The sequence below is a fragment of the Trachypithecus francoisi genome, unplaced genomic scaffold, assembly GCF_009764315.1.
Source record: "Trachypithecus francoisi isolate TF-2019V2 unplaced genomic scaffold, Tfra_2.0 Lachesis_group3, whole genome shotgun sequence".
In the NCBI taxonomy this organism is placed as follows: domain Eukaryota; kingdom Metazoa; phylum Chordata; class Mammalia; order Primates; family Cercopithecidae; genus Trachypithecus; species Trachypithecus francoisi.
The window spans coordinates 86276162-86298703 of NW_022681468.1; the positions used below are offsets into that span (position 1 = coordinate 86276162).

The 22542-nt window shown below is 38.3% G+C and overlaps 3 protein-coding genes across 3 annotated transcripts in view; 2 read left to right on the plus strand and 1 right to left on the minus strand.

Annotated features, from left to right (window-relative positions):
• LOC117070098 (olfactory receptor 4K2) overlaps positions 1-22542 on the plus strand; it is a 129853-nt gene that overhangs the window by 100305 nt on the left and 7006 nt on the right. The gene's annotated exons all lie outside the window — the stretch shown is intronic.
• On the plus strand, positions 2359-3303 carry LOC117071059 (olfactory receptor 4K2-like). The gene has a single exon (XM_033190846.1). It carries the CDS (start codon positions 2359-2361, stop codon positions 3301-3303), a length of 945 nt encoding a protein of 314 aa, XP_033046737.1.
• Positions 20576-21547, minus strand: LOC117070097 (olfactory receptor 4K3). The gene has a single exon (XM_033188790.1). It carries the CDS (start codon positions 21521-21523, stop codon positions 20576-20578), a length of 948 nt encoding a protein of 315 aa, XP_033044681.1. The 5' UTR covers positions 21524-21547.

Genomic DNA, 22542 nt, shown 5'->3' on the forward strand with positions numbered 1-22542 from the left:
TAAGACTTTTTCTTTTTGAGTCGGAGTCTCACTATGTCGCCCAGGCTGGAATGCAGCAGCCGGATCTCAGCTCCCTGCAAGCTCCGCCTCCCGGGTTTACGCCATTCTCCTGCCTCAGCCTCCCGAGTAGCTGGGACTACAGGCGTCCGCCACCTTGCCCGGCTAGTTTTTTGTATTTTTTAGTAGAGACGGGTTTCATTGTGTTAGCCAGGATGGTCTCGATCTCCTGACCTCGTGATCTGCCCATCTTGGCCTCCCAAAGTGCTGGGATTACAGGCTTGAGGTAAGACTTTTTCTTTAGACTAGAAACCATGCCACTACTTTTAACTAAAAACAACCAGCTAATATCTGCAAATTTAATCAGCCAATCAGTTAATTTAGAAAAAAGGCGGCACATAATCATAAAACTTATTTTTTCACTGAATTGATACATTGGCACTGTCAGACAGTTAAATCTATATGTGTATTGATCTACAATCTAAAATTTCAATAGTCAGTAGTCTCAGGCTTTCATAATAGAAGATTTTCTTTTTTATTATTTATTTTCAAGAAGTTTTGGAAGGATCATTGGGAATACATTAATGCAAGAGAATGAAGAAAATAAAAGTAAAATATTTCTTCTTTTTTTTTTTGAGACAGGTTCTCACTTAGTGCTCATGCTGGAGTGCAGTGGCATGTTCTCGGCTCACTGGAGCCTCTGCCTCCACCTCCCAGGTTCAAAGGATTCGCCTGCCTTAACCACCCGAGACGCTGGGATTACAGGTGTGTGCCACTATGTTTGACAAATTCTTGTATTTTTAGTAGAGACAGGGTTTCGCTATGGTGGCCAGGCTGGTCTCAAACTCCTGAGCTCAAGCCATCCGCCTGCCTCAACCTCCCAAAGTGCTAGCATTACAGGCATGAGCCACTGTGCCCGGCCCATTTATTGATTCTTTTTCCGTTTGTTCATTTTTCGAATTCATAACAATGATTTTATTCTTTTCTAAGTATATTAATATTGACTATAACTTAAATATGAGTATGTTGATATTTTTAAATTTTTGACATTGGTTCACCATGTTTCACTGACATAATGATATCTTTTTCAGTGTACCTTGAAAACTTTTATTGAAGAAGGAACGAAATATTGCATTTTCAAAGATGGATAAGTTATAATACAGGATTAGACAAAACTGCATTATCTATTATAATTAAATTATCATCAAAACTAGATAAATATTCAAATGTGTAAAGTGAAATATTCAAATGTGTAATATAACAAGGGAATTCATATAGTTTTACCTGTTGGAAAAGCAATTTAAAGAAAGATGATTTAGATGCATATAGACTTACAAATGCCTGATCTAACACTACATTTTTTTACTTAATTAATTTCAGTCTCATCAAATTTTCCAGTAACCTGGACAACTTTCCAGTCACCCAGCTAAAATTTCTGTAGTCAAAGGCTTAAATTTCATTAGGTGGCTGGCAAAGTAAACCCTACTTGGTCACAAAATTAGCTTTCATTTACTAGGACTAAGTTTCATTTGCTTTGTACCACACTTTTGACTCTTTGGTAAAGACATTGATATTCCATAGGAAATAAAATTTCTAGAAGTTGGGAAGCACTGTAAATGAAAACATTAATTTTGAAAAAATTCTGAGTTCTTAATGTATCTGTTTTGTTTGTTTGTTTTTCTAGTTTAAAATATAGCTTTGGGTAGAATGAAGAGAATTAAAGGAAGGAGATTCTCTTTTTAAAACATGTTTTTATGAAATAATAAATTACCTAAAGTGGAGAATAACTTTTGCAGGTTACAAGTATGCCTTTTGGTTATCAGTTGTCTTATGGAATTAAGCAATTAAAATTAAATAATTTATCACCCTCATAAGATATTAAATGGATCTTCTGAAATCATTATAGTAAAGTCTTAGTTAAGTCTACTGTTTAACAATAGTTGATTCAAAATATTCACATTTTTGTGTATAAGAGAAACCTTTGAGAATTCAACACTCATTTTATTTTTAGTTTTATTTATATGTCTTATTCAGTAGAGCACACAAATGTAGTGTAATCTGCCTCAATAAATGTGTATTATGTAATTCGTTAAGTGGTATTCAGATAGGTATATAATTTTGTGTGCATGTGATGACTACAGCTCAACGTGTACTGATGCTGGTCAAAACCAAGAGGTTAAACTTTTCAGATTATATCTGGTAGCAATTGTTAAGTGGTTCCCCCCAAAAATCTTCACCCTGAGGATTTTTAGTTGGATTCTACGTAATCAATCTTTTAGCGAATGATAAGTTAATATGTGGTTGTAGAAATGTCACATTTTTAAACTCTGTAATTTTGTCTGCAGCCGAGTCTGCAGATGAATGGAGGGGTTCAACTATTCCGGAGTATCTGAATTCGTATTACTTGGACTTACTGATTCACCTGAACTCCAGATATTCTTCTTTGTGGTGTTTTCTGTCTTCTATTTAATGACCATGTTGGGCAACTGCCTGATTTTGCTCACTGTCCTATCCACCTCACACCTTCACTCTCCCATGTACTTCCTGCTCAGCAACCTGTCTCTCATTGACATGTGCCTGTCCTCCTTTGCCACACCAAAGATGATTATGGACTTTTTTGCTCAGCGTAAGACCATCTCGTTTGAAGGCTGCATTTCTCATATCTTTTTTTTGCACCTCTTCACCGGGACTGAGATTGTGCTGCTGATCTCCATGTCTTTTGACAGGTATATTGCCATATGTAAACCTCTCCATTATTCAACAATTATGAGCCGAAGAGTGTGTATTGAGCTTGCGCTAGTTTCTTGGACAGTGGGCTTTCTGCATACAATGAGCCAATTAGCTTTTACCCTCTATTTGCCCTTCTGTGGTCCCAATGTTGTAGATAGTTTTTTCTGTGATCTTCCTTTGGTAATCCAGCTAGCTTGTATAGATATTTATGTTCTTGGGATCTTCATGATTTCAACCAGTGGTGTCATTGCTCTTATAAGTTTTCTGCTTTTGCTCGCCTCCTACATCATTGTTCTTATTACTGTCAGGGACTGCTCGTCCACAGGATCCGCCAAGGCTCTTTCTACTTGTACAGCACATTTTATTGTTGTGTTAATGTTCTTTGGACCCTGTATTTTCATTTATGTGTGGCCTTCCACTAACTTCCTGATAGACAAAATTCTCTCTGTTTTCTATACCATCTTCACTCCCTTTCTGAATCCACTTATCTATACTTTGAGAAACCAGGAAGTAAAGACAGCAATGAAGAAGAAAATGAATACCCAATATTTCAGTCTTGGGAAAACTGCTCCATGATACTACATGCAATGAATAGAGATCTCCTTTGTGAGATATATTAACACTTATGTTCTTAGAGCAATCAAAAAATTAAAGTTAGAAGTTACCTTTCAAATGATTTAGTTTAAATTTATGAAAAGAAGTCAGGGATAAGAAATGTGTGACATCTTGATGAAAAGTTAGCGCAGTGTTTACAAGCCTTTTGAGTTATGTGTCTACTTGATAATCTGGTGAAATGTAAAGGTTATCTTCATAGAAAAATGAACATATCGTCAAAATTGTGACTATAAATTCAGGACTTCATAGACCTCTGGATCCTACAAACATACCTCAGATTAAGACAACTTAGAGAAGCATGAGATAAAATATGATTCTCCTGTTTTCTAATCCAGAACATTCCTATTCTGCACAGCCTTGTGGTACTCTGATGGTGTTTAGATTAATTTAGAACTATAATTAGCAGTGTAGGACAAAACAGGTTTTTAAAAAAATAACACTGGGAATAGTTTTATGGGAAAATTTATACTATGAAGAGATTCTTTTAGGTAATGTTCAACAATTTAAGGGGTTCAGTTGTTTGAGTTCTGTGTCAACTTTGAAAATAAGAGAACAGTTCAAAGAATCAAATTTAGCAATACAGTGTCTTAACAGGTGTTTGTATCACTATCACACTTCATAATTAATATAGCAAATAATCAAATAATAATTTGTAAAGTTTAAATCATAGCAAACTACTCAAATCTGACTGGCTTTCAAAACCTGGCTGAAAATTATAGATATGATGAATTTATTTACAATATTTGGGAAAAAATTAACTATTAAATTAATGATAACTTTTTCATTTCCAAAATAAAATTTTGCAGCATATTATTAGTCTTAGAAGAAGCTTTGTGTCTAATTTTCAACATAATATAACCTTTGGAAAGAAAGGAAAAAATAATTTAAGAAATACATAGCATGATTCTCCCTAATTTGGTATATTATTGATCATGTTAAATAGATTTTTTTTATTACAAGAGAGTCTTTGAAATCAGTCAGCCAGTCCAATTTTCTAACAGCTGAAGTACTGAAGGTCCAGAGAATTCATAGAACTGGTTGAAGGCTGAATCACTGTAAGGGGCAAAGACATTTCTCTAGACACACATGGCCCCTGGAATTAAATCTTGAGCCTGTCATTTCCTAGTTGTATTATCCTTGGGGATTCACTTTACCTCTATCCCTTTTTCATCTCTAAAAAGACTGTAAAAGATAAATTAAATATTTGTCATGACTTTTTTTATGGAAAGTATACAGAATGGTTTCTAAAAATGTCATTTCTATTTCCCTATGACTTCTACACAAAATACATCTTATATTAAAGTAGTATGCCTTTGAAGAATAACTTCTTTCAAAAAAAGTCACTAGCAGGTTAAATTAGATATTCTAGTTTTAGGATGTCTTTAAGACTGCAACTTGTTAAAAACATATGACAGAAAAACTAATAGAACATTTTCCAGTTTTTCATTAGTAATATGGTTGGGTGGGGTGACAAAACTAGGTTAGATTGCATAGTATCTTGATATACTGATAAAAATGTGTCTACTTAAAATAACTGACATATATAAAAAGAGTTCTGGAAGCAATCTGTTATCATAGATTTGAACAGCGAGTAGCATGAGCAAAACACAAGACTTTGCCTTGCAAAGAAAGAAATGGCGGGGGCAGAGCAAGATGGCCAAATAGGAACAGCTCCAGTCTCCAACTCCCAGCGCGAGCGACACAGAAGACCAGTGATTTCTGCATTTTCAACTGAGGTACTAGGGTCATCTCACTAGGGAGTGTCGAACAATCGGTGCTAGTCAGCTGCTGCAGCCCGACCAGCGAGAGATGAAGCAGGGTGAGGCATCGCCTCACCTGGGAAGTGCAAGGGGGAAGGGAATCCCTTTCCCTAGCCAGGGGAACTGAGACACACAACACCTGGAAAATCGGGTAACTCCTACCCCAATACTGCACTTTAAGCAAATGGGCACACCAGGAGATTATATCCCACACCTGGCAGGGAGGGTCCCACGCCCACGGAGCCTCCCTCATTGCTAGCACAGCAGTCTATGATCTAACCGCAAGGCAGCAGCGAGGCTGGGGGAGGGGCGCCCGCCATTGCTGAGGCTTAAGTAGGTAAACAAAGCCACTGGGAAGCTCAAACTGGGTGGAGCTCACAGCAGCTCAAGGAAACCTGCCTGTCTCTGTAGACTCCACCTCTGGGGACAGGGCACAGCTAAACAACAACAACAAAAAAAGTAGCAGAAACCTCTGCAGATGCAAACGACTCTGTCTGACAGCTTTGAAGAGGGCAATGGATCTCCCAACACGGAGGTTGAGAACTGAGAAGGGACAGACTGCCTGCTCAAGTGGGTCCCTGACCCCTGAGTAGTCTAACTGAGAGACATCCCCCACTAAGGGCAGTCTGACACACCACACCTCACAGGGTGGAGTACACCCTGTGAAAGGTGTACTTTCCAAAGAAAGAATCAGACAGGTACACTCGCTGTTCAGCAATATTCTATCTTCTGCAACCTCTGCTGCTGATACCCAGGAAAACAGGGTCAGGAGTGGACCTCAAGCAATCTCCAACAGACCTACAGCTGAGGGTCCTGACTGTTAGAAGGAAAACTATCAATTGACAAATGGGATCTAATTAAACTAAAGAGCTTCTGCACAGCAAAAGAAAATACCATCGGAGTGAACAGGCAACCTACAGAATGGGAGAAAATTTTTGCAATCTACTCATCTGACAAAGGGCTAATATCCAGAATCTACAAAGAACTCAAACAAATTTACAAGAAAAAAACAAACAACCCCATCAAAAAGTGGGCAAAGGATATGAACAGACATTTCTCAAAAGAAGACATTCATACAGCCTACAGACACATGAAAAAATGCTCATCATCACTCGCCATCAGAGAAATGTAAATCAAAACCACAATGAGATACCATCTCACACCAGTTAGAATGGCAATCATTAAAAAGTCAGGAAACAACAGGTGCTGGAGAGGATGTGGAGAAATAGGGACACTTTTACACTGTTGGTGGGATTGTAAACTAGTTCAACCATTATGGAAAACAGTATGGCGATTCCTCAAGGATCTAGAACTAGATGTACTATATGACCCAGCCATCCCACTACTGGGTATATACCCAAAGGATTATAAATCATGCTGCTATAAAGACACATGCACACGTATGTTTATTGCGGCACTATTCACAATAGCAAAGACTTGGAATCAACCCAAATGTCCATCAGTGACAGACTGGATTAAGAAAATGTGGCACATATACACCATGGAATACTATGCAGCCATAAAAAAGGATGAGTTTGCATCCTTTGTAGGGACATGAATCAGCTGGAAACCATCATTCTTAGCAAACTATCACAAGAACAGAAAACCAAACACCACATGTTCTCACTCATAGGTGGGAACTGAACAATGAGATCACTTGGACTTGGGAAGGGGAACATCACATACGGGGGCCTATCATGGGGAGGGGGGAGGGGGGAGGGATTGCATTGGGAGTTATACCTGATGTAAATGACAAATTGATGGGTGCTGACGAGTTGATGGGTGCAGCACACCAACATGGCACAAGTATACATATGTAACAAACCTGCACGTTATGCACATGTACCCTAGAACTTAAAGTATAATAAAAAAAAATTGCAAAAAGTGAAAATACAATATTTTTATATTTTTATAGGGCATTTGCTTTAGGGCACAAGTTTCTGTTGCTGTAATAAAGCAATATGGTTTGGAATCTAAATTCTTTTTTTAAAAATGTGGTTTAATTTCAGCTTATGGAATATAAAAAATATATGAAGGTTACTCTGATTTTTTTACCAAGTTTAAAATAAAAATCTCTGAAACATTAAAAAAAGTATAATAATAATAAAAAAAGAAAAATAAATAAATAAAAATCATAATAAACAGGAAAAAGCCTCAGTTTTTTTACCTAAAATGTGGTAATAATAATTAACCATTAGTAATGTGAAAATTAAGCAAAAATACATGTAATATATTTAACAATGCTTGGTGTTCATTAATGCTGTAATAAATACTAACTAATAATATTGTTATTGTTGCTGTTGTTTTAAACATGTGTAAAATAGCAGGTACTAGAATGGAAATAGGGTTCTTACTTGAAATTAAATGGCAGAATTTCATACTGTAATAGGATGTATCAATTTACCTAGTATTAATTATTGTTAAAATACTGGATTTTTATCAATTATTATTAGTCTTTGATGCACTTCTGTAGTTAGCATTGTCCTTTGTATGCATTGGCCTTTGTATATGTTTCCAAAGAAGTATTATACTTTTAGGGTTTCTTATTTTGAATTGAAGTATATTCCAAGATTGCATAAAAGGGAAAAATAATAAATACACTATGTTCAATAGGTCGATGTCTTGGTTTTTTTTTTTTTTTACAAGAATTATTTTAAATAAATTAAACATGGTTAAAAAAATCGGAAGTATTTTGTCCCTAATCTTTTACCCATTCAAAAAATGGTAATGGAGGAGGGGGCGGAGCAAGATGGCCGAATAGGAACAGCTCCAGTCTCCAACTCCCAGCGCGAGCGACACAGAAGACCGGTGATTTCTGCATTTTCAACTGAGGTACTGGAGTCATCTCTAGGGAGTGCCGGACAATCGGTGCTGGTCAGCTGCTGCAGCCTGACCAGCCTGAGCTGAAGCAGGGCGAGGCATCGCCTCACCTGGAAGCGCAAGGGGGAAGGAATCCGTTTTCCTAGCCAGGGGAACTGAGACACACAACACCTGGAAAATCGGGTAACTCCCACCCCAATACTGCGCTTTAAGGAAACAGGCACACCAGGAGAATATATCCCACACCTGGCCGGGAGGGTCCCACGCCCACGGAGCCTCCCTCACTGCTAACACAGCCGTCTGCGGCGATCTATCCGCAAGGCAGCAGCGAGGCTGGGGGAGGGGCGCCCGCCATTGCTGAGGCTTAAGTAGGTAAACAAAGCCGCTGGGAAGCTCGAACTGGGTGGAGCTCACAGCAGCTCAAGGAAGCCTGCCTGTCTCTGTAGACTCTACCTCTGCGGACAGCGCACAGCTGCAGTCCATTAGGGAAAGAGCGGGGCCGTTGCAGACACGAACGACTCTGTCTGACAGCTTTGGGGAGAGCCGTGGATCTCCTAACGCGGAGGTTGAGATCTGAGAACGGACAGACTGCCTGCTCAGGTGGGTCCCTGACCCCTGAGTAGCCTAGCTGGGAGACATCCCCCACTAGGGGCAGTCTGACACCCCACACCTCACAGGGTGGAGTCACCCCTGAGAGGAAACTTCCAAAGAAAGAATCAGACAGGTACACTCGCTGTTCAGCAATATTCTATCTTCTGCAACCTCTGCTGCTGACACCCAGGAAAACAGGGTCTGGAGTGGACCTCAAGCAATCTCCAACAGACCAACAGACAGTCCTTCTGACTGTCAGATGGAAAACTATCAAACAGGAAGGACACCTATACCAAAACCCCATCAGTACGTCACCATCATCAAAGACCAGAGACAGATAAAACCACAAAGATGGGGAAGAAGCAGGGCAGAAAAGCTGGAAATTCAAAAAATAAGAGCGCATCTCCCCCTGCAAAGGAGCGCAGCCCATCGCCAGCAACGGATCAAAGCTGGTCAGAGAATGACTTTGACGAGATGAGAGAAGAAGGCTTCAGTCCACCAAACCTCTCAGAGCTAAAGGAGGAATTACGTACCCAGCGCAAAGAAACTAAAAATCTTGAAAAAAAAGTGGAAGAATTGACAGCTAGACTAATTAATGCAGAGAAGATCATAAACGAAATGACAGAGATGAAAACCATGACACGAGAAATACGTGACAAATGCACAAGCTTCAGTAACCGACTCGATCAACTGGAAGAAAGAGTATCAGCGATTGAGGATCAAATGAATGAAATGAAGCGAGAAGAGAAACCAAAAGAAAAAAGAAGAAAAAGAAATGAACAAAGCCTGCAAGAAGTATGGGATTATGTAAAAAGACCAAATCTACGTCTGATTGGGGTGCCTGAAAGTGAGGGGGAAAATGGAACCAAGTTGGAAAACACTCTTCAGGATATCATCCAGGAGAACTTCCCCAACCTAGTAGGGCAGGCCAACATTCAAATTCAGGAAATACAGAGAACGCCACAAAGATACTCCTCCAGAAGAGCAACTCCAAGACACATAATTGCCAGATTCACCAAAGTTGAAATGAAGGAAAAAATCTTAAGGGCAGCCAGAGAGAAAGGTCGGGTTACCCACAAAGGGAAGCCCATCAGACTAACAGCAGACCTCTCGGCAGAAACTCTACAAGCCAGAAGAGAGTGGGGGCCAATATTCAACGTTCTTAAAGAAAAGAATTTTCAACCCAGAATTTCATATCCAGCCAAACTAAGCTTCATCAGTGAAGGAGAAATAAAATCCTTTACAGATAAGCAAATGCTTAGAGATTTTGTCACCACCAGGCCTGCCTTACAAGAGACCCTGAAGGAAGCCCTAAACATGGAAAGGAACAACCGGTACCAGCCATTGCAAAAACATGCCAAAATGTAAAGAACATCGAGGCTAGGAAGAAACTGCATCAACTAACGAGCAAAATAACCAGTTAATATCATAATGACAGGATCAAGTTCACACATAACAATATTAACCTTAAATGTCAATGGACTAAATGCTCCAATTAAAAGACACAGACTGGCAAACTGGATAAAGAGTCAAGACCCATCAGTCTGCTGTATTCAGGAGACCCATCTCACATGCAGAGACATACATAGGCTCAAAATAAAGGGATGGAGGAAGATCTACCAAGCAAATGGAGAACAAAAAAAAGCAGGGGTTGCAATCCTAGTCTCTGATAAAACAGACTTTAAACCATCAAAGATCAAAAGAGACAAAGAAGGCCATTACATAATGGTAAAGGGATCAATTCAACAGGAAGAGCTAACTCTCCTAAATATCTATGCACCCAATACAGGAGCACCCAGATTCATAAAGCAAGTCCTTAGAGACCTACAAAGAGACTTAGACTCCCATACAATAATCATGGGAGACTTCAACACTCCACTGTCAACATTAGACAGATCAACGAGACAGAAAGTTAACAAGGATATCCAGGAATTGAACTCATCTCTGCACCAAGCGGACCTAATAGACATCTATAGAACTCTCCACCCCAAATCAACAGAATATACATTCTTCTCAGCACCACATCGCACTTATTCCAAAATTGACCACATAATTGGAAATAAAGCAGTCCTCAGCAAATGTACAAGAACAGAAATTATAACAAACTGTCTCTCAGACCACAGTGCAATCAAACTAGAACTCAGGACTAAGAAACTCAATCGAAACCGCTCAACTACATGGAAACTGAACAACCTGCTCCTGAATGACTACTGGGTACATAACGAAATGAAAGCAGAAATAAAGATGTTCTTTGAAACCAATGAGAACAAAGATACAACATACCAGAATCTCTGGGACACATTTAAAGCAGTGTGTAGAGGGAAATTTATAGCACTAAATGCCCACAAGAGAAAGCAGGAGAGATCTAAAATTGACACTCTAACATCACAATTAAAAGAACTAGAGAGGCAAGAGCAAACACATTCAATAGCTAGCAGTAGGCAAGAAATAACTAAGATCAGAGCAGAACTGAAGGAGATAGAGACACAAAAAACCCTCCAAAAAATCAATGAATCCAGGAGTTGGTTTTTTGAAAAGATCAACAAAATTGACAGACCGCTAGCAAGACTAATAAAGAAGAAAAGAGAGAGGAATCAAATAGACGCAATAAAAAATGATAAAGGGGATATCACCACCGACCCCACAGAAATACAAACAACCATCAGAGAATACTATAAATGCCTCTACGCAAATCAACTAGAAAATCTAGAAGAAATGGATAATTTCCTGGACACTTACACTCTCCCAAGACTAAACCAGGAAGAAGTTGAATCCCTGAATAGACCAATAGCAGGCTCTGAAATTGAGGCAACAATTAATAGCCTACCCACCAAAAAAAGTCCAGGACCAGATGGATTCACAGCTGAATTCTACCAGAGGTACAAGGAGGAGCTGGTACCATTCCTTCTGAAACTATTTCAATCAATAGAAAAAGAGGGAATCCTCCCTAACTCTTTTTATGAGGCCAACATCATCCTGATACCAAAGCCTGGCAGAGACACAACAAAAAAGAGAATTTTAGACCAATATCCCTGATGAACATCGATGCAAAAATCCTCAATAAAATACTGGCAAACGGATTCAGCAGCACATCAAAAAGCTTATCCACCATGATCAAGTGGGCTTCATCCCTGGGATGCAAGGCTGGTTCAACATTCGCAAATCAATAAACGTAATCCAGCATATAAACAGAACCAAAGACAAGAACCACATGATTATCTCAATAGATGCAGAAAAGGCTTTTGACAAAATTCAACAGCCCTTTATGCTAAAAGTGCTCAATAAATTCGGTATTGATGGAACGTACCTCAAAATAATAAGAGCTATTTATGACAAACCCACAGCTAATATCATACTGAATGGGCAAAAACTGGAAAAATTCCCTTTGAAAACTGGCACAAGACAGGGATGCCCTCTCTCACCACTCCTATTCAACATCGTGTTGGAAGTTCTGGCTAGGGCAATCAGGCAAGAGAAAGAAATCAAGGGTATCCAGTTAGGAAAAGAAGAAGTCAAATTGTCCCTGTTTGCAGATGACATGATTGTATATTTAGAAAACCCCATTGTCTCAGCCCAAAATCTCCTTAAGCTGATAAGCAACTTCAGCAAAGTCTCAGGATACAAAATTAATGTGCAAAAATCACAAGCATTCTTATACACCAGTAACAGACAAGCAGAGAGCCAAATCAGGAATGAACTTCCATTCACAATTGCTTCAAAGAGAATAAAATACCTAGGAATCCAGCTTACAAGGGATGTAAAGGACCTCTTCAAGGAGAACTACAAACCACTGCTCAGTGAAATCAAAGAGGACACAAACAAATGGAAGAACATACCATGCTCATGGATAGGAAGAATCAATATCGTGAAAATGGCCATACTGCCCAAGGTGATTTATAGATTCAATGCCATCCCCATCAAGCTACCAATGACTTTCTTCACAGAATTGGAAAAAACGGCTTTAAAGTTCATATGGAACCAAAAAAGAGCCCGCATTGCCAAGACAATCCTAAGTCAAAAGGACAAAGCTGGAGGCGTCACGCTACCTGACTTCAAACTATACTACAAGGCTACAGTAACCAAAACAGCATGGTACTGGTACCACAACAGAGATATAGACCAATGGAACAGAACAGAGTCCTCAGAAATAATACCACACATCTACAGCCATCTGATCTTTGACAAACCTGAGAGAAACAAGAAATGGGGAAAGGATTCCCTATTTAATAAATGGTGCTGGGAAAATTGGCTAGCCATAAGTAGAAAGCTGAAACTGGATCCTTTCCTTACCCCTTATACGAAAATTAATTCAAGATGGATTAGAGACTTAAATGTTAGACCTAATACCATAAAAACCCTAGAAGAAAATCTAGGTAGTACCATTCAGGACATAGGCATGGGCAAGGACTTCATGTCTAAAACACCAAAAGCAACGGCAGCAAAAGCAAAATTGACACATGGGATCTAATTAAACTAAAGAGCTTTTGCACAGCAAAAGAAACTACCATCAGAGTGAACAGGCAACCTACAGAATGGGAGAAAATTTTTGCAACCTACTCATCTGACAAAGGGCTAATATCCAGAATCTACAAAGAACTCAAACAAATATACAAGAAAAATACAAACAACCCCATCAAAAAGTGGGCAAAGGATATGAACAGACATTTCTCAAAAGAAGGCATCCATACAGCCAACAGACACATGAAAAAATGCTCATCATCACTCGCCATCAGAGAAATGCAAATCAAAACCACAATGAGATACCATCTCACACCAGTTAGAATGGCAATCATTAAGAAGTCAGGAAACAACAGGTGTTGGAGAGGATGTGGAGAAATAGGAACACTTTTACACTGTTGGTGGGATTGTAAACTAGTTCAACCATTATGGAAAATGGTATGGCAATTCCTCAAGGATCTAGAACTAGATGTACCATATGACCCAGCCATCCCACTACTGGGGATATACCCAAAGGATTATAAATTACTCTACTACAAAGACACATGCACACGTATGTTTATTGCGACACTATTCACAATAGCAAAGACTTGGAATCAACCCAAATGTCCATCTGTGACAGACTGGATTAAGAAAATGTGGCACATATACACCATGGAATACTATGCAGCCATAAAAAAGGATGAGTTTGCGTCCTTTGTAGGGACATGGATGCAGCTGGAAACCATCATTCTTAGCAAACTATCACAAGAAGAGAAAACCAAACACCGCATGTTCTCACTCATAGGTGGGAACTGAACAATGAGATCACTTGGACTCGGGAAGGGGAACATCACACACTGGGGCCTATCATGGGGAGGGGGAGGAGGGAGGGATTGCATTGGGGAGTTATACATGATATAAACGTCATGCACATGTACCCTAGAACTTAAAGTACAATAAAAAAAAAAATAGTAATGGAAATGCTTTAAATTCTTGTATATATTAACTGAGAAATAAATGACTTAATAGTTATCTATTGAATTTTTTAAAAAACACATTAATGTACACGGCAGACTTTGTCCAGATTTATAAAAATATAAGAAATTTTTTATTTTGAGACATGGTAGAATGTACTGTTCAGGAAATTGTTAAAAATAGAACCATAAAGCATGAAGTAAGACATTTCATCTAACTAGTAAAGCCCTAAAGCTGGAGAATAAATACCTAATCTCTACTAGAGAATTTATGATATTAGAACACATTCTAGGGAAACAGTTTAGCCCTGAACTGTGGCTTTGCCCTCAAAGCGTTACTCATGGATCCTAGTTAACATTTCTGCATAAATACAGCATGTCAGATTAGCCATTCTTCGACATGTTACACATGCCAATATCTGAATATGGCTCTCACATTTGCAGTACCCTTGACTCCTCAGACTGCACTTTAGGTGACTCACTAGAGAGCTCTTGTCTTCAAAGAAGGAAGATGAGTCAGAGGTACAAAGAGAAGAAACTGGAGAGTAGAGAGGGAAAATGGATGTAGTCAAATAAATAGCTATTAATAAATTCACAAGTTTGATTCCCCCTTTTTTCTCATCTACTACCCTATACAATCCACTAAATAGTCCTCCTATTTTAATAATATTTATTGACTTCATTTATGTCTCTTCATCTCTGCTGCCATCTCCCTAGACAAGGCAGTCTCTACTGCATAGTAGTACCGCCTCACAATGTACTATTATAGGGTAGTACATAGAGCACTACTTAGTCAATACTATTGCAGTGACCTGCGAGTTGGCCCTCTACCTTTCTCCTCATGGTTTCCCATCTTCATTCTCCACATAAGAGCAATAAGTATTTCCAAAACATAAATGTGAGCAGGAGGAATAGTGGAGCACAAGTTGGGTTCTTCATCTGTATATCATATACTCTAAAGAGGTCTATGAATAGAATCGAGGAGGTCTGGGAACCTAGGTGAAAAAAATTACACATTTATTTTTTACTAATATCTAATTGACATGTAACATTTCTTTCAATTATGAATGTAATCAGTATTAGCAGTACTTGTGATACTGTCATCACAAATATATTTATGTCATAAAAAGCTGTTGCAGAAATCTCACAATGTTGTTAAAGATCATTATTTCATTTTATTTTTTAACTTTTATTTTAAGTTCAGGGGTACAAGTGCAGGTTTGTTACACAGGTAAACTTCAATCATGGGGGTTTGCAGCACAGATTATTTCATCACCCAGGTATTAAGTCTAGTAATCATTATTTTGTTATTTTTCCTGATCCTCTCCCTCCTCCTACCCTCCTCCCTCTGAGAGGCCCCAGTGTCTGTTGTTCTCTTCCTTGTGTCCATGTGTACTTAATATTTAGCTCCTACTTGTACATGAGAACATGCAGTATTTGGTCTTCTGTTTCTGTGTTAGTTTGCTAAGGATAATGACTTCCACCTCCATCCCCGTCCTGGCAAAGGACATGATCTCATTCTTTTTATGGTTGCATAGTATTCCATGGTGTATATGTACTACATTTCCTTTATCCACACTATCATTGATGCATTTAGGTTGATTCCATGTTTTTATTACTGTGAATAGTGCTGCGATGAACATATACATGCATAGGTCTTCATAATAGAATAATTTATATTCCTTTAGGTATACACCCAGTAATGGGATTGCTGGGTTAAATGGTATTTCTGTCTTTAGGTCTTTTTGAGGAATTGCCACACTGTCTTCCACAATGGCTGAACTAATTTACAACCCCTCCAACAGTGTGTAAGCGTTCCCTTTTCTTTACAACCTCACCAACATCTGTTATTTTTTGACTCTTTAGTAACAGCCAAGGTGACTGGTGTGAGATGGTATCTTTGTGGTTTTTACTTGCATTTCTCTAATAATTAGTGACGTTGAGTTTTTAAAATATGATTATTGGCTGCATGTATGTCTTCTTTTGAAAACTGTTCATGTCCTTTGCTCACTTTTTAATAGGTTTTTTTCTTGTAAATTTGTTCAAGTTCCTTATAAATGACGGATATTAGACCTTTGTGAGATGCATAATTTGAAGAAATTTTCTCCTATTCTGTAGGTTGTGTGTTTACTCTGTTGATAGTTTCTTTTGCTGTGCAGAAGATCTTTGGTTTAATTAGATCTAATTTGTCAATTTTTGCTTTTGTTGCAATTTCTTTTGGCATTTTCATCATGAAATCTTTTCCCGTGCCTATGCCTTGAATGGTATTGCCTAGGTTGTCTACGAGGGATTTTATAGTTTTGGGTTTTACATTTAAGTCTTTTAGCCATCTTGAGTTAATTTTTGTATATGGTGTAAGGAAGGAGTTCAGTTTCAATCTACTGCATATGGCTAGTCAGTTATCCCAACACCATTTACTGAACAGAGAATTCATTTTCCATTGCTTGTTTTTGCTGGGTTTGTCAAAGATCAGACAGTTGTAGGTATGTGGTCTTATTTCTGGGTTCTCTATTCTGTTTCATTAGCCTATGTGTCTATTTTTGTATCAGTACCAAACTGTTTTGGTTACTGTAGCCCTGCAATATAGTTTGAATTCAGGGAGTGTGATGCCTTCACCTTTATTAGTTTTGCTTAGGATTGCCTTGACTATTCAGGTTCTTTTTTGGTTCTATATGAATTTTAAAATAGTTTTCTCTAGTTCTATGAAGAATATCAATGGTAGTTTGATGGAAATAGCACTGTGTCTATAAATTGCGTTGGGCAGTATGGTGCTTTTAACAATATTGATTCTTCCTATCCATGAGCGTGGAATATTTTCCATTTGTTTGTGACATCTCTGGTTTCTTTGAGCAGTGGTTTGTAGCTCTCCTTGTCGAAATCTTTCACTTCCCTATTTAGCTTTATTCCTAGGTATTTTATTCTTTTTATGGCTATTGCGAATGGAATTTCATTCCTGATTTGGTTCTCAGCTTGACTGTTGTTCATGTATAGGAATACTAGTGATTTTTGAACATTGATTTTGTATCTCAAGACTTTGCTGAAGTTGTTTATCAACTTAAGAAGCTTTTGGGCTGAGACTATGGGGTTTTCCAGATACAGTATCATGTCGTCTGCAAATAGGGATCGTGTGATTCCTCTTTTCCTATTTGAATGCCCTGTATTTCTTTCTCTTGCCTGATTGTCCTGGCCAGAACTTCCAATACTATGTTGAATAGGAGTGGTAAGAGAGGGCATCCTTTTCTTGTGCCAGTTTTCAAGTGGAATGCTTCCAGCTTTTGCCCACTCAGTATGATGTTGGCTATGGGATTGTCATATATGGCTCTTAATATTTTGAGGTAGGTTCCTTCAAAGTCTAGTCTGTTGAGTGTTTTTTATCATGAAGGAATGCTGACTTTTATTGAAAGCCTGTTCTGCATCTATTGCGATAATCATGTGGTTTTTGTTTTTAGTTCTGTTTATGGATCATCACTATGTTAAAATTGGTTTAGCTGTTAGATTCTCACTAGATCTTATTCAGTGTGTTCAGAAAGCACTTGTATTACTATATCACAATTGAAAAAATATTTGAAAACTACAGTTTAGTATAATTGATTTTCTTTGTGTTCTTATATTCTTAAATTTATTTTAAATTGACAATAATTATACATATTTATGGGGTACATAGTGATGAGATACATACAACATGTAGAGATCAGATCAGGGTAGTTGGCATACTCATCATTTCAAACAAGTATCATTTTTTTTGTTGGGAATATTTGATATTTTCTCTTCTAGCTATTTGAAAATATAAAAAATATAATTTTTGGCAATAGTCATCCTATAGTGCTATAAAACATAGGAACCTGTGTCTCCTATCTAGCTGTAATTTTGTATCCTTTAACAAATATCTCCCTTTCTCCTTTTTTCTTACATTTTTCAGCCTCTAGTAACCTTTATTCTGCTTTTTCCTTCTGAAGATTAACTTTTTTTTTGAGACAGAGTCTGGCTATGTTGCCCAGGCTGGAGGGCAATGGTACTATCTCTTCTCACTGCAACCTCCACCTCCCGGGTTCAAGCAATTCTCCTGCCTCAGCTCCCCGAGTAGCTGGGAATATATGGGCCTGCAACCATGCCCGGCTAATTTTTGTATTTTTATTAGAGGCAGGGTTTCTCCATCTTGGCCAGGCTGGTCTCAAACTCCTGACAGGTGCTCCTGACAGGTGATCTGCCCGCTTCGGTCTCCCAAAGTGCTGGGATTACAGGCATGAGCCGCCGTGCCTGGCCATGATTAACTTTTTAAAATTTCCACATAAGAATGAGAACATGTGATGAACAGCTTTTTGTTCCTGCTTTATTTCACTTAACATAATGTACCCCAGTCCCACACATGTTGTTGCAAATAACAGGATTTCATTATTTTTATAGCTGAGTAATATTCCATTGTATATATGTACTGCATTAAAAAAATCTCATCTGCTGCCAGACATGGATTGATTCCATGTCTTGGTTATTGTGAACAGTGCTACAATAAATAAGAGGGTAGCGATGTCTCTTTGATATATTGATTTTCCTTCCTTTAGATAAATGCCCAGTAGCGGGATGGATGGATCATATGGTAGTTCTATTTGTAGTTTTTTCTTGTTTTTAAAGGAAACTCTGTATTGTTGTTCACAGTGGCTATGCTAGTTTATATTCCCACCAATAGTGTATAAGAGTTCTCTTTTCTCCACATCCTCACTGGAATTTATTATTTTGTCTGTCTTTTTGATAATAGTCATCCTAACTGGGGTGAGACAATCTATCATTTTGGTTTTGATTTGCACTTTCCTGATGATAAGTGATGGTGAGCATTTTTTCTATATATTTATTGGCCATTTTTAATTCCTTGTATATTTTATGTGTGCAATATATTATTCTGAGAAGGGCTCAGCTTTCACCAGACTTCCAAGGGGTCTATGATGCATTTGTATGTGCACACAAACACACAAACACACACACACAGCTAAGAACCCCTGGAGTGGCAATTGAGAGCACCATAATCGAAACTGGATCGCCTGATTTGAATCCAGCTTTTCACCATTTACCAGGTTTGTGGCTTGGGAAAGTTTAATTAGTTTCTCTATTCTCATTTTCTCATCATCTTCTAAGCAGAGTTTGTAAGTTAGCAGGCTGCAAGCCACAACTTATTAATATATCTGCCCATATACTTACCTGTTGGCTATTTTATCTATTTGACTCCTTAAAATCTATCCATCAGTCATCTAAATATCTTTTTGTATTTATTTATACTCAGGCTAAGGAAATATTACTCAGAATATTATGTAAATTTTGACAATGCCACTAATTAGCCATTATTAGTGATTACAATAGTTCAGTTTTATACATTAAACATTTCTTCTACATGTAGCTCTCAGAATGACAAAGACCAAAATGCTCTTGCAGATAATCTGGCCCTAGTTCAATAGAGAGAGAAAGGGGAGAGAGAGAGAGAGAGAGAAGGAGAGAGAGAGAGAGAGAACATCCTTTATGCTAGATTCTTTCATTGAATAGCTTACTTGGGAAAGTAACATTATCCCCTGGTTCTCAATTTCATCATCTGTAAAATAAATAGATTTGACTAGATAATTTGTATTTTCTAAAATCTCCACTTATTAGATATATTATATATGTTGAAGAACCTCTGTTTAATGAAGTCTTTATGTCAAATACTGTGTTTAACTATAGGGAGAATGGCTCAGATCCTTTGAACCCCACTATTTACAATGTGGCTTTGGATTAAAAAATGGTACAGTAAACATCATGATACCAAAACAATTTGTTACTGCTTAGGAAATAAACAAATGTCTATATTTGTAGGCGAATGATGTAGATTTTGTCCCTAATTAGCATGATTTTGAAAAACCTAGTGTATCATTGGGTCTTAATTTTATCTTTTGTAGAACAGGGCTGTGGATGAGATTTGTTGCACAGTACTCTAGTTTCCTTTCAATCTTTTAGATAGATAGATAGATATGATAGTTAGATAGAGATACAGATATGACTATGAGAATTTGCGTGGAGTTTCCTATGCTGTTTTAAAACTATGAAGTCGAGTCTAGGGAACGTAGGGACTAAAGACAAGTAAGATACATTCCTATTCTTATCCACAATGGGTTACAAACATATTAAATGGCAAATATTTTTACTTACCAAAAACCCTCTATTGCCTTCTGAATTTTGAGCTACAAAAACCCCAGATGCATTAGCATCTCATCGGCAATAAACATTCTATTGCTACTTTAGTGTATAGGGTACTATACTAGGTGCTGATGCTTTTATACTTGTCTTTTTTCTTAGAGACTATTGCTAGAGATGGAGAGGAAATCTCCTCTTTCTTAAAACATGTGAAAGTCTGAAAGGAAATTATATTCAAATAGATCTGAAAGAAAAATTTGACATTGTGGGTCCTTTCACAATAAAACGTTAAGTATACATTTTGTAATGCTTGTTAGTAAATGTTATGTTGTGTAAGAAACAATTAATATGACCAGAACTTCATGACAGCTGAGGTTGATTACAGAAACAGTTCTACCATGAACTAATCGATTTCTTGCGATAGCATCAATATGTTGACCAATTAAATGAGGGGGATAAATGCTGGAAAAGTATTTAACTTTCCTCTGGGGAAAATTAAGGAGTATGATCAGTCTTCCTAGATTTAAAGATATGGCTGCTTAGTTTCCTCATGGAATACTTGACATCTTTATTCCTAAGCGTATGGATCACTGGATTCAAGAGGGGAGTGAACATGGTATAAAACACTGAGAGTACTTTGTCTATTGGGAAATTTGTGAAAGGCCACACGTAGATGAAAATGCATGGACCAAAGAAAAGGGTCACAACGGTAAAGTGGTCACTGCAAGTGGAGAGCGCTTTGGAGGATCGACCAGAGGAATGCTGCCAAACAGTGATCAGGATGATAGTGTAGGAGATCACCAAGAGGATGAAGCACACCAGGGCAATCATGCCACTGGTTGAGATCATGAACACCCCCAGAATATATGTGTCAACACAAGCAAGTTTAATCACCAAAGGGAGGTCACAAAAGAAACTGTCTACTTCATTGGGTCCACAGAAGGGCAGATTCACTGTAAATGCTAACTGACTCAGAGCATGGAAGATGCCGACGATCCAGGAAAGTATCACAAGCCCAACACACATTCTCTGGCTCATGATAGTCAGGTAACGTAGAGGCTTACAGATAGCCACATACCTATCAAAGGACATGGAGATCAGCAGTACAATCTCAGCACCTCCTAAGAGATGTAGGAAGAATATCTGGGTCATGCAGCCTTCAAAAGAGATGCCTTTGTGTTCACTGAGGAAGTCTGCAATCATTTTGGGGGTGGCAAATGAGGCCAGGGACATGTCAATGAAGGAGAGATTGCCCAGCAGAAAGTACATGGGGGAATGAAGGTGTGACTCTGATGCAATGGTGACCACAATAAGAAGGTTCCCCAGCACAGTGGCTGCATAGACTATGGAGAAAAACAGGAAGTAGAAAATCTGGAGTTCTAAAGAACTGGACAGACCCCGTAGTATAAATTCAGTTACCACAGACTGATTGCTCCAGGCCATTTGCTCTGATTTCTGGAAGGACTCTAGCATTTCCAGCTGGAAGGAGAACTAGGGAAAAATACAGCAATCAAACTCAAAGTGGGATTTTTTCATGGACTAATTTAGCGGCAGCCCACCATCAGATAGTTCCCTGTTGTCTCGTTTCTGGACTCACAGTGACCAAATATTTTTCCCAATAGCTTTTCCAGATATTTCAAATGATTCAGTTAAATATTGTTTTTTATGACTTAGCAATTTGTTTTACAAGTAAAATACAAATATTCATAAAAGAAATAAAAATTAACAGTTTCAAATATTTACTCCTCAGTTGTGAAATACTTTTTAAATTTCACAGCTTGCTGACAGCAGATTTTTGAAAGAAACGGGAGTGAAGACCTTTTTCAAACCTCATGAAGGGTGAAAGACTGACAAGGAATAGTTGAGGATCAAAGCTTACTATTAGTGTGAACACAATAGTGGGAAGGGTGTGGGCACTGGTCTCTTGCAGTGGCTAGGAAACAGGAATCAACATGAGGGGAGGAAAATGGCTACAGAGAAACATCATCTCAATTTTCTAATGGAGATTGTCTAGAATAAAAGTGAAATGTCCGGGCGCAGTGGCTCACACCTGTAATCCCAGCGCTTTGGGAGGCTGAGGCGCGCAGATCACGAGGTCAGTTGTTCGAGACAAGTCTGACCAACATGGTGAAACCCTGTCTCTACTAAAAATACAGAAATTAGCCCGGCATGGTGGCAGGCGCCTGTAATCCCAGATACTCAGGAGGCTGAGGCAGGAGAATCGGTTGAACCCGGGAGGCAGGGGTTGCAGTGAGCCAAGATCGTGCCACTGCACTCCAGCCTAGTGACAGAGTGAGACTCTGCCTCAAAAAAAAAAAAAAAAAAGTGAAATTGCCTCTATTTATTACTTCATTTCAGTTATACAGCTATTATGAATGACACTTGATGTATGTCACCAATGCCATACATTTTTCAGAGGCTAATGAACATGTTCTGGTTAAAGCCTGAAGTACTCATACATT